Below are 12,640 nucleotides of genomic sequence, written 5' to 3' on the forward strand. Positions count from 1 at the left end.
TACGTAAAACAGCTAATCATCAGTAAGACTTCTACTTGTAGGAAGAAGTCCAACTGAATCCAACCCAACTTGAGCCAAACCCAACCTGAACCAACCCAACCTAAGCCAACCCAATCTAACCCAAAATTAACCTGACTCAAACCCAACTCAACTCAATTGTACCCAATAATGAAGCTAAAAGGAACAGTATTAAAATGATTCAATATTTATTGAAGATTTTTATTACATCCCTTATTCTAACAACTTAATCGTAAAAACAAAACAAAAATAATAACTTATTCTAATTAAATATTTACATAAAAACCAATAACTTTAAAATGTTTCTATTTGATTTTTCCGGGCGATTCCGTTCGATTCGGACTATTAACTTCATCTATGGGTGGAACGCCGAACACATAACTTAAGGGTGGACAATAGGGAGCTGAAAATAAGGTGGGATATTGTGCTGTGGGGTTAAAATAATGCGGCGGAAACAATCCTTGGCGTTGCGCCATCTTCAATCGGGTTGTTAACTGTTTTTTCCATTTCGTGCGTCGATTTTGAAACCACGTCTTAATTTGGACCTCGGTTAAATTAAGAGCTTTCGAAAGCTCCATGCGTTTACTAACGCTCAGGTATTTATCGACTTTGAATTCGCTCTCTAAACGTTCTAATTGTTTCGCGCTGTAAGCTTGTCGTGGCTTTCGATCTAAACCAGGTTTTCTCGATCTTCTATTCGATGGTTTTGGCGCTGAAAGAAATAAAAAGAACAAGAATTATTAATCAAATAATTCTTTTTCTAAACATGTGTTCTTAATTTTTTACTTAATTATCAACCATCGTAAAAATCAATGTGTTAATTAACGTTGTCCTCTTGAAATATTTACGAGGTGAAGAGAGGACGATGATGTTCAGGTCGTAATCTGCATACTTAAATATTACTTAACGAGTCGTTGAGATATGGCGATAGAAACGTGGTGTAGGGAAATTTTCGAGAATTTTTTTTCCGGTTGAAATTTGTCCGAGCACGTTAAACGAAAGACTCCACACACACAAACGCACACCTCCTCCTTTGGACGGAAGTGTTAAACGTTTCTGTCAACAGTTATGGTGGCAGCGCATACATAAAGCTAATTGGAAACGTAAACGCGACGAAATATTGCTCTTTTGTACGCTATTATGCTGTATAAAATCATGTTTTATTAATGTATTTAAAAAGAGGATGTGTTTGATTTCTTTTTGAATGGGTTTCATATTTTGATATGTTTTAATGAGCTCCTTTTTTAAATTAAGAAATTGTAATCTTCAAATTTCAAATGTTAGATCTCCTACATTACTAATAATTATAGATGGATTATAATGGCTCCTGGATAACATTTGATTCATAATTTATAATAAAAATTTTTATCCAAAAATGGCAATATTGAGGTTTGGAGATTTTACGGTTTATAGCTACAAATACGAAATACTTGGAAAGAAATTCTTTATAGATTATGTTTTTGTACTTCATTATAAACAATTTTCATTAATATTATTCTCATGCACGATTTTTAGATTTTGAGTTGAAACTCATTTTGTTTTAAAATGCCTCAAATATGAAAAGATTGGGATTTCAGCTCTGCTATGTTGGTAATGATTATAGTTGGATTTTAATAACTTATAAATAACGTTTTTTTGGTTTATTACTAGCAATTTTTATCCACAACATTTTTTTCTAACAGTTTTCGTTTTCGATTTATATAAATTTTTATTAAAAAATGACAATTTAAGCATTTGGGGATTTTACGGTTTATAGCAACAAATACGAAATACTTGGAAAGAAATTCTTTATAGATTATGTTTTTGTGCTTCATTATAAACAATTTTCATTAATATTATTTTCATCTACGATTTTTAGATTTTGAGTTGAAACTCATTTTCTTTTAAAATGCCTCAAATATGAAAAGATTGGGATTTCAACTCTGCTATGTTGGTAATGATTATAGTTGGATTTTAATAACTTATAAATAACGTTTTTTTGGTTTATTACTAACAATTTTTATCCACAACATTTTTTTCTAACAATTTTCGTTTTCGATTTATATAAATTTTTATTAAAAAATGACAATTTAAGCATTTGGGGATTTTACGGTTCATACCAACAAATACGAAATACTTGGAAAGAAATTCTTTATAGATTATGTTTTTGTGCTTCATTATAAACAATTTTCATTAATATTATTCTCATGCACAATTTTTAGATTTTGAGTTGAAACTCATTTTGTTTTAAAATGCCTCAAATATGAAAAGATTGGGTTTTCAACTCTGCTATGTTGGTAATGATTATAGTTGGATTTTAATAACTTATAAATAACGTTTTTTTGGTTTATTACTAACAATTTTTATCCACAACATTTTTTTCTAACAGTTTTCGTTTTCGATTTATATAAATTTTTATTAAAAAATGACAATTTAAGCATTTGGGGATTTTACGGTTCATACCAACAAATACGAAATACTTGGAAAGAAATTCTTTATAGATTATGTTTTTGTGCTTCATTATAAACAATTTTCATTAATATTATTCTCATGCACGATTTTTAGATTTTGAGTTGAAACTCATTTTGTTTTAAAATGCCTCAAATATGAAAAGATTGGGATTTCAGCTCTGCTATGTTGGTAATGATTATAGTTGGATTTTAATAACTTATAAATAACGTTTTTTTGGTTTATTACTAACAATTTTTATCCTCAACATTTTTTTCTAACAGTTTTCGTTTTCGACTTACATAAATATTTATTCAAAAATGACAATTTAAGCATTTGGGGATTCTACAGTTTATAGCAACAAATACGAAATACTTGGAAAGAAATTCTTTATAGATTATGTTTTTGTGCTTCATTATAAACAATTTTCATTAATATTATTCTCATGCACGATTTTTAGATTTTGAGTTGAAACTCATTTTGTTTTAAAATGCCTCAAATATGAAAAGATTGGGATTTCAACTCTGCTATGTTGGTAATGATTATAGTTGGATTTTAATAACTTATAAATAACGTTTTTTTGGTTTATTACAAACAATTTTTATCCATAACATTTTTTTCTAACAGTTTTCATTTTCGATTTATATAAATTTTTATTAAAAAATGACAATTTAAGCATTTGGGGATTTTACGGTTTATACCAACAAATACGAAATACTTCGAAAGAAATTTTTTATAGATTATGTTTTTGTGCTTCATTATGAACAATTTTCATTAATATTAATCTCATGTACGATTTTTAGATTTTGAGTTGAAACTCATTTTGTTTTAAAATGCCTCAAATATGAAAAGATTTGGATTTCAGCTCTGCTATGTTGGTAATGATTATAGTTGGATTTTAATAACTTATAAATAACGTTTTTTTGGTTTATTACTAACAATTTTTATCCACAACATTTTTTTTTAACAGTTTTCGTTTTCGATTTATATAAATTTTTATTAAAAAATGATAGTTTAAGCATTTGGGGATTTTACGGTTTATACCAACAAATACGAAATACTTGGAAAGAAATTCTTTATAGATTATGTTTTTGTGCTTCATTATAAACAATTTTCGTTAATATTACTCTCATGCACGATTTTTAGATTTTGAGTTGAAACTCATTTTGTTTTAAAATGCCTCAAATATGAAAAGGTTGGGATTTCAGCTCTGCTATGTTGGTAATGATTATAGTTGGATTTTAATAACTTATAAATAACGCTTTTTTGGTTTAGTACAAACAATTTTTATCCACAACATTTTTTTCTACCAGTTTTCGTTTTCGACTTACATAAATATTTATTCAAAAATGACAATTTAAGCATTTAGGGATTCTACAGTTAATAGCAACAAAAATGAAATAGATGGAAAGAAATTCTTTATAGATTATGTTTTTGTGCTTCATTATAAACAATTTTCATTAATATTATTCTCATGCACGATTTTTAGATTTTGAGTTGAAATTCATTTTGTTTTAAAATGCCTCAAATATGAAAAGATTGGGATTTCAGCTCTGCTATGTTGGTAATGATTATAGTTGGATTTTAATAACTTATAAATAACGTTTTTTTGGTTTATAACTAACAATTTTTATCCACAACATTTTTTTCTAACAGTTTTCGTTTTCGATTTATATAAATTTTTATTAAAAAATGACAATTTAAGCATTTGGGGAATTTACGGTTTATAGCAACAAATACGAAATACTTGGAAAGAAATTCTTTATAGATTATGTATTTGTGCTTCATTATGAACAATTTTTATTAATATTATTCTCATGCATGATTTTTAGATTTTGAGTTGAAACTCATTTTGTTTTAAAATGCCTCAAATATGAAAAGATTGGGATTTCAGCTCTGCTATGTTGGTAATGATTATAGTTGGCGTTTAATAACTTATAAATAACGCTTTTTTGGTTTATTACTAACAATTTTTATCCACAACATTTTTTTCTAACAGTTTTCGTTTTCGACTTACATAAATATTTATTCAAAAATGACAATTTAAGCATTTGGGGATTCTACAGTTTATAGCAACAAAAATGAAATAGAAGGAAAGAAATTCTTTATAGATCATGTTTTTGTGCTTCATTATAAACAATTTTCATTAATATTATTCTCACGCACGATTTTTAGATTTTGAGTTGAAACTCATTTTGTTTTAAAATGCCTCAAATATGAAAAGATTGGGATTTCAGCTCTGCTATGTTGGTAATGATTATAGTTGGATTTTAATAACTTATAAATAACGCTTTTTTGGTTTATTGCTAACAATTTTTATCCACAACATTTTTTTCTAACAGTTTTCGTTTTCGACTTACATAAATATTTATTCAAAAATGACAATTTAAGCATTTGGGGATTCTACAGTTTATAGCAACAAAAATGAAATAGAAGGAAAAAAATTCTTTATAGATTATGTTTTTGTGCTTCATTATAAACAATTTTCATTAACATTATTCTCATGCACGATTTTTAGATTTTGAGTTGAAACTCATTTTGTTTTAAAATGCCTCAAATATGAAAAGATTGGGATTTCAGCTCTGCTATGTTGGTAATGATTACAGTTGGATTTTAATAACTTATAAATAACGTTTTTTTGGTTTATTACAAACAATTTTTATCCACAACATTTTTTTCTAACAGTTTTCGTTTTCGATTTATTTAAATTTTTATTAAAAAATGACAATTTAAGCATTTGGGGATTTTACGGTTCATACCAACAAATACGAAATACTTATAAAGAAATTCTTTATAGATTATGTTTTTGTGCTTCATTATAAACAATTTTCATTAATATCATTCTCATGCACGATTTTTAGATTTTGAGTTGAAACTCATTTTGTTTTAAAATGCCTCAAATATGAAAAGATTGGGATTTCAACTCTTTTATGTTGGTAATGGTTATAGTTGGATTATAATAACTTGTAAATAACATTTTGTTGGTTTATTACAAACAATTTTCATCCATAACATTTTTTTCTAACAGTTTTCGTTTTCAATTTATATAAATTTTTATTAAAAAATGACAATTTAAGCATTTGGGGATTTTACGGTCCATACCAACAAATACGAAATACTTATAAAGAAATTCTTTATAGATTATGTTTATGTGCTTCATTATAAACAATTTTCATTAATATTATTCTTATGCACGATTTTTAGATTTTGAGTTGATTTTCTTTTAAAATGCCTCTATTACATTGATAATATTATTGGTACTATTTCAAACAATTTTTATCCACAACAGTTTTCGTTTTCGAATTATATAAATTTTATATCTATAAAGATTTTGTTTTGTGATTAAATGATTTCAAGATTGGAAATTTCAAAAAGACATCAACGTTGGGTTTGAAACGTAACCTAAAGTTAACAAAGTTGGGGCCACCGACGACATATCGACAAGCAACGTCTAATTATCACCATTTAATACTCGGGCGATGTTTTAACTCTTGTACAAACGTCGTAAATCACCGTCATCGTAGGTGAGCATCGTACTCATTTCTATCAAACAGCAGACCGCGGTTCGTCTTCTCGGAACCACGCCAGGTGTGAAAAAGTCAGCTTAGTACCGCTTCAATAAACACACCGCCTCGAAGTTAACTGGCAACCAACCTCTTTAAAACCCCGACTTTAACGTTATTTTTTTTTATTTTGGTATGTGACATCTTTGACGAATTAGCATACTTAGTCCAGTTTAGTGTGTATATAGATACTTCTTCGAGTTTTTCTTTGGTTTCTTGTGTAAGGGTGGTCTGTCTTTTACTTGGAAATCGGTATGTTTGTTTATCAAATTTGGACGTGTCGGCTACTTCTTGGGCGACCATCAAATATGTATAAGAAAGAGAAAGAAAAGTTTCGAAAGCGGAATGGGAATAGTTATAAACGTGGGGGGTGATGTTAAATTCATCGTTATAACTTGAGGGGGGAAAACGGTAAACCGTGGAAAAGGTGAGACACGCGATCTTATCGTTTGGATTGTTGGACCATCTGTTATCTCGGTGTGGAGGCGAGCAATTTTCGACCCATTATGTGATTAATCGGAGCTGTGTTAACCATTATTTTCAACAGCCACTTTTATATTGACCACAAACACGAATTACATTTATCATTCATTTAAAAGGAATCTAATTTCTATTAAAAATTTCTTATTTACCTTGTAATCCAAATAAATGACTCGTACTTTTGTCACCACCCAACCAATTACTATACAACAAACTAGATCCAGAACTATGAATAGAAATTTGTGGAAATCCATCAATAGAAGAGGAATTTCCTCCAATTTTTTCCCTAATTTCATTTAAATCCTGCGAAATCATCCCATTTACTTGAGGAACATCTAAAACTGTTTGAAACACTTCAGCAACAATCCCCTCAGAATTCACCGTATTTCTTGAAATCGCCGAAATCGGAGTTGGCTTTACAACGAATTTCGGAGTATCCTTTTGGTGGTGTAACCCCAATATTCTATCGATGGAAAAATTATTTCTATTTCCTTGAACTCCCGTGTTCGTCTCATCTTTGTCGACACCATTAGAAGATATCCTTTCGACGTCGTCGTTCAAAACGTCGACGCATTCAATGTCGTCTGAATCGCAATCGGAGCTACTTTCGGAAAGGTCGCGAAAATCTCTTCTTGGATGATGACCGTCGTCGTCCATTGTATACCCGATCGCGTCTTTCGGAAAATCCGTTTGGACCGGCCGCTTTTCAGCTACTGTACCGTGAAGGTCCATTAAATGGATGAATCGGCTGTGGGGATCCTGCAGGCCACGCCTCCTTGATCCTGGCACCTGTTCCGCCTCTTGTTCCTTCTCCACAGATTGGCGCCTCGCGTGATTCCATTAGCCGCACAAAATCCATCTTTTACACGCCTTTAGACAGTCTTATAAAAAATGACACGACATTTTTTTTTCTTTTTTATATCTAGAAAGTAGCAAAATAGAAAAACAATTTTATACCTTAATATAATATTCTAAATACCATAGAGGAACTCTGTCATATTCATATCCCAATAACTAACTAAGATGGAATGATTTGATAAAAAGTGTGATAGAGTATCCTTCAGTTGCTCATCATGTTTTTAATTGCAGCAAAATGCATCAATTTAGTTAATAAAGACTCTGCGTTTCCATGATCCTTATTCGATGATATCAAAAAACTCCCGGTGTAAGTGTTTAATGACCATTTAATCATAAACTCTTTATGGACTACTTTACTTGATGCTCTTTGATAGATTAAGCTGTACCATTTACTTTAACTCTTGGTTTCCACACTATGATCAAACACCAAAACACCTCAGGGCAACTAGCAAAGACCTAAGGTGAGAACTGTAAAGCTGTTAAATGACACAAACGTGCATCGTTCAGATCTCTTCTTCTAGCGCATAAGATTCTCGTGACATCTCGCTCATGCACCTTTTAATGATTTTTATTTCAACCAACCGCGTGCTTAGCGACGGTGACGTCTCCAAAGTTTTTTCAAATTTTCATTATTTATTTTTGGAAAAACTAAAGTCCAGTTTGAAAAATGAAAGATGATAAAAGTCTTCAATTTTGCTAAACTATCGAATAATCCAATAAAAAAAATGTGTAACAATCCCTTTGAGTAGAAAATTTTGTAGCCACTCCAACTGCGATGTATTTGAGTAAATAAGTTAGAATCATTAAACACTTTGAAAGCTTTCTTCTAGTCGATTTTTGTGTATACAGCTAACTTGTTATCATTGTTGTCTGTTTAGTGGAGAGTTGACTGCATTTCGGGGCTAATTCTATATTTGCTGATTTCCTTGCTTGGCTGCGAAGGTTACTAATCTTCGAGATTTCTAAGATTGAAATGGACTTCATGGTATTGGGTTGATGGTTTTTTATTGAAGCTTCATTTCAGAGTTTGGACTACCCTAGCAGCTTGAACTGGGGCGTCAAATGTACAATTCCACTGAACACAACTCTGCAGTCTTCATGTTCAATTGATATGTCATCATTGTGACGCTAAGATATCATACAATTTTTCTGCATTTCAAATAGTGATAATAGATTATAATAGCTTGTGTATAACGTTTATTACCATCAATTTTCATCCACAACATTTTTTCTAACAGTTTTCGTTTTCGACTTACATAAATATTTATTCAAAAATGACAATTTAAGCATTTGGGGATTTTACAGTTTATAGCAACAAAAATGAAATAGAAGGAAAGAAATTCTTTATAGATTATGTTTTTGTGCTTCATTATAAACAATTTTCATTAATATTATTCTCATGCACGCTTTTTAGATTTTGAGTTGAAACTCATTTTGTTTTAAAATGCCTCAAATATGAAAAGATTGGGATTTCAGCTCTGCTATGTTGGTAATGATTATAGTTGGATTTTAATAACTTGTAAATAACGTTTTGTTGGTTTATTACTAACAATTTTTATCCACAACATTTTTTTCTAACAATTTTCGTTTTCGATTTATACATAAATATTTATTCAAAAATGACAATTTAAGCATTTGGGGATTTTACAGTTTATAGCAACAAAAACGAAATAGTAGGAAAGAAATTCTTTATAGATTATGTTTTTGTGGTTCATTATAAACAATTTTCATTAATATTATTCTCATGCACGATTTTTCGATTTTGAGTTGAAACTCATTTTGTTTTAAAATTCCTCAAATATGAAAAGATTGGGATTTCAGCTCTGCTATGTTGGTAATGATTATAGTTGGATTTTAATAACTTATAAATACCGTTTTGTTGGTTTATTACTAACAATTTTTATCCACAACATTTTTTTCTAACAGTTTTCGTTTACGATTTATACATAAATATTTATTCAAAAATGACAATTTCAGCATTAGAGGATTTTAGAGTTTATAGCAACAAATACGAAATAGTAGGAAAGAAATTCTTTATAGATTATGTTTTTGTGCTTCATTATAAACAATTTTCATTAATATTATTCTCATGCACGATTTTTAGATTTTGAGTTGAAACTCATTTTGTTTTAAAATGCTTCAAATATGAAAAGATTGGGATTTCAGCTCTGCTATGTTGGTAATGATTATAGTTGGATTTTAATAACTTGTAAATAACATTTTGTTGGTTTATTACTAACAATTTTTATCCACAACATTTTTTTCTAACAGTTTTCGTTTACGATTTATACATAAATATTTATTCAAAAATGACAATTTCAGCATTAGAGGATTTTAGAGTTTATAGCAACAAATACGAAATAGTAGGAAAGAAATTCTTTATAGATTATGTTTTTGTGCTTCATTATAAACAATTTTCATTAATATTATTCTCATGCACGATTTTTAGATTTTGAGTTGAAACTCATTTTGTTTTAAAATGCTTCAAATATGAAAAGATTGGGATTTCAGCTCTGCTATGTTGGTAATGATTATAGTTGGATTTTAATAACTTGTAAATAACATTTTGTTGGTTTATTACTAACAATTTTTATCCACAACATTTTTTTATAACAGTTTTCGTTTTCGACTTACATAAATATTTATTCAAAAATGATAATTTAAGCATTTGGGGATTTTACAGTTTATAGCAACAAAAATGAAATAGAAGGAAAGAAATTCTTTATAGATTATGTTTTTGTGCTTCATTATAAACAATTTTCATTAATATTATTCTCATGCACGATTTTTAGATTTTGAGTTGAAACTGATTTTGTTTTAAAATGCTTCAAATATGAAAAGATTGGGATTTCAGCTCTGCTATGTTGGTAATGATTATAGTTGGATTTTAATAACTTGTAAATACCGTTTTGTTGGTTTATTACTAACAATTTTTATCCACAACATTTTTTTCTAACAGTTTTCGTTTACGATTTATACATAAATATGTATTCAAAAATGACAATTTCAGCATTAGAGGATTTTAAAGTTTATAGCAACAAATACGAAATAGTAGGAAAGAAATTCTTTATAGATTATGTTTTTGTGCTTCATTATAAACAATTTTCATTAATATTATTCTCATGCACGCTTTTTAGATTTTGAGTTGAAACTCATTTTGTTTTAAAATGCCTCAAATATGAAAAGGTTGGGATTTCAGCTCTGCTATGTTGGTAATGATTATAGTTGGATTTTAATAACTTGTAAATAACATTTTGTTGGTTTATTACTAACAATTTTTATCCACAACATTTTTTTCTAACAGTTTTCGTTTTCGATTTATACATAAATATTTATTCAAAAATGACAATTTCAGCATTAGGGGATTTTAGAGTTTATAACAACAAATACGAAATAGTAAGAAAGAAATTCTTTGTAGATTATCTTTTTGTGGTTCATTATGAACAATTTTCATTAATATTATTGTCATGCACGATTTTAAGATTTTGAGTTGAAACTCATTTTGTTTTAAAATGCCTCAAATATGAAAAGATTGGGATTTCAGCTCTGCTATGTTGGTAATGATTATAGTTGGATTTTAATAACTTGTAAATAACATTTTGTTGGTTTATTACTAACAATTTTTATCCACAACATTTTTTTCTAACAGTATTCGTTTACGATTTATACATAAATATGTATTCAAAAATGACAATTTCAGCATTAGGGGATTTTACAGTTTATAGCAACAAAAATGAAATAGAAGGAAAGAAATTCCTTATAGATTATGTTTTTGTGCTTCATTATAAACAATTTTCATTAATATTATTCTCATGCACGATTTTTAGATTTTGAGTTGAAACACATTTTGTTTTAAAATGCCTCAAATATGAAAAGATTGGGATTTCAGCTCTGCTATGTTGGTAATGATTATAGTTGGATTTTAATAACTTGTAAATAACATTTTGTTGGTTTATTACTAACAATTTTTATCCACAACATTTTTTTATAACAGTTTTCGTTTTCGACTTACATAAATATTTATTCAAAAATGATAATTTAAGCATTTGGGGATTTTACAGTTTATAGCAACAAAAATGAAATAGAAGGAAAGAAATTCTTTATAGATTATGTTTTTGTGCTTCATTATAAACAATTTTCATTAATATTATTCTCATGCACGATTTTTAGATTTTGAGTTGAAACTGATTTTGTTTTAAAATGCTTCAAATATGAAAAGATTGGGATTTCAGCTCTGCTATGTTGGTAATGATTATAGTTGGATTTTAATAACTTATAAATAACGTTTTGTTGGTGTATTACTAACAATTTTTATCTACAACATTTTTTTTAACAGTTTTCGTTTTCGATTTATACATAAATATTTATTCAAAAATGACAATTTAAGCATTTGGGGATTTTACAGTTTATAGCAACAAAAATGAAATAGAAGGAAACAAATTCTTTATAGATTATGTTTTTGTGCTTCATTATAAACAATTTTCATTAATATTATTCTTATGCACGATTTTTAGATTTTGAGTTGAAACTCATTTTGTTTTAAAATGCCTCAAATATGAAAAGATTGGGATTTCAGCTCTGCTATGTTGGTAATGATTATAGTTGGATTTTAATAACTTGTAAATAACATTTTGTTGGTTTATTACTAACAATTTTTATCCACAACATTTTTTTATAACAGTTTTCGTTTTCGACTTACATAAATATTTATTCAAAAATGACAATTTAAACATTTGGGGATTTTACGGTTTATAGCAACAAAAACGAAATAGTAGGAAAGAAATTCTTTATAGATTATGTTTTTGTGCTTCACTATAAACAGTTTTCATTAATATTATTTTCATCTACGATTTTTAGATTTTGAGTTGAAACTCATTTTGTTTTAAAATGCCTCAAATATGAAAAGATTGGGATTTCAGCTCTGCTATGTTGGTAATGATTATAGTTGGATTTTAATAACTTGTAAATAACATTTTGTTGGTTTATTACTAACAATTTTTATCCACAACATTTTTTTCTAACAGTTTTCGTTTACGATTTATACATAAATATGTATTCAAAAATGACAATTTCAGCATTAGGGGATTTTACAGTTTATAGCAACAAAAATGAAATAGAAGGAAAGAAATTCTTTATAGATTATGTTTTTGTGCTTCATTATAAACAATTTTCATTAGTATTATTCTCATGCACGATTTTTAGATTTTGAGTTGAAACTCATTTTGTTTTAAAATGCCTCAAATATGAAAAGATTGGGATTTCAGCTCTGCTATGTTGGTAATGATTATAGTTGG

General features: G+C 28.3%; 1 protein-coding gene across 1 annotated transcript; it reads right to left on the reverse strand.

Annotated features, from left to right (window-relative positions):
• Window positions 1–209: 209 nt before the first annotated feature.
• On the reverse strand, window positions 210–7,403 carry LOC111420613 (uncharacterized). Its single transcript, XM_071199487.1, has 2 exons — window positions 6,641–7,403; window positions 210–730 (listed from the first exon to the last, which is right to left on the reverse strand). Exons 1-2 carry the CDS (start codon window positions 7,218–7,220, stop codon window positions 324–326), a joined length of 987 nt encoding a protein of 328 aa, XP_071055588.1. The 5' UTR covers window positions 7,221–7,403; the 3' UTR covers window positions 210–323.
• Between the last annotated feature and the right edge of the window lie 5,237 nt (window positions 7,404–12,640).

This window comes from Onthophagus taurus, chromosome 10 (genome assembly GCF_036711975.1).
Source record: "Onthophagus taurus isolate NC chromosome 10, IU_Otau_3.0, whole genome shotgun sequence".
Lineage (NCBI taxonomy): Eukaryota > Metazoa > Arthropoda > Insecta > Coleoptera > Scarabaeidae > Onthophagus > Onthophagus taurus.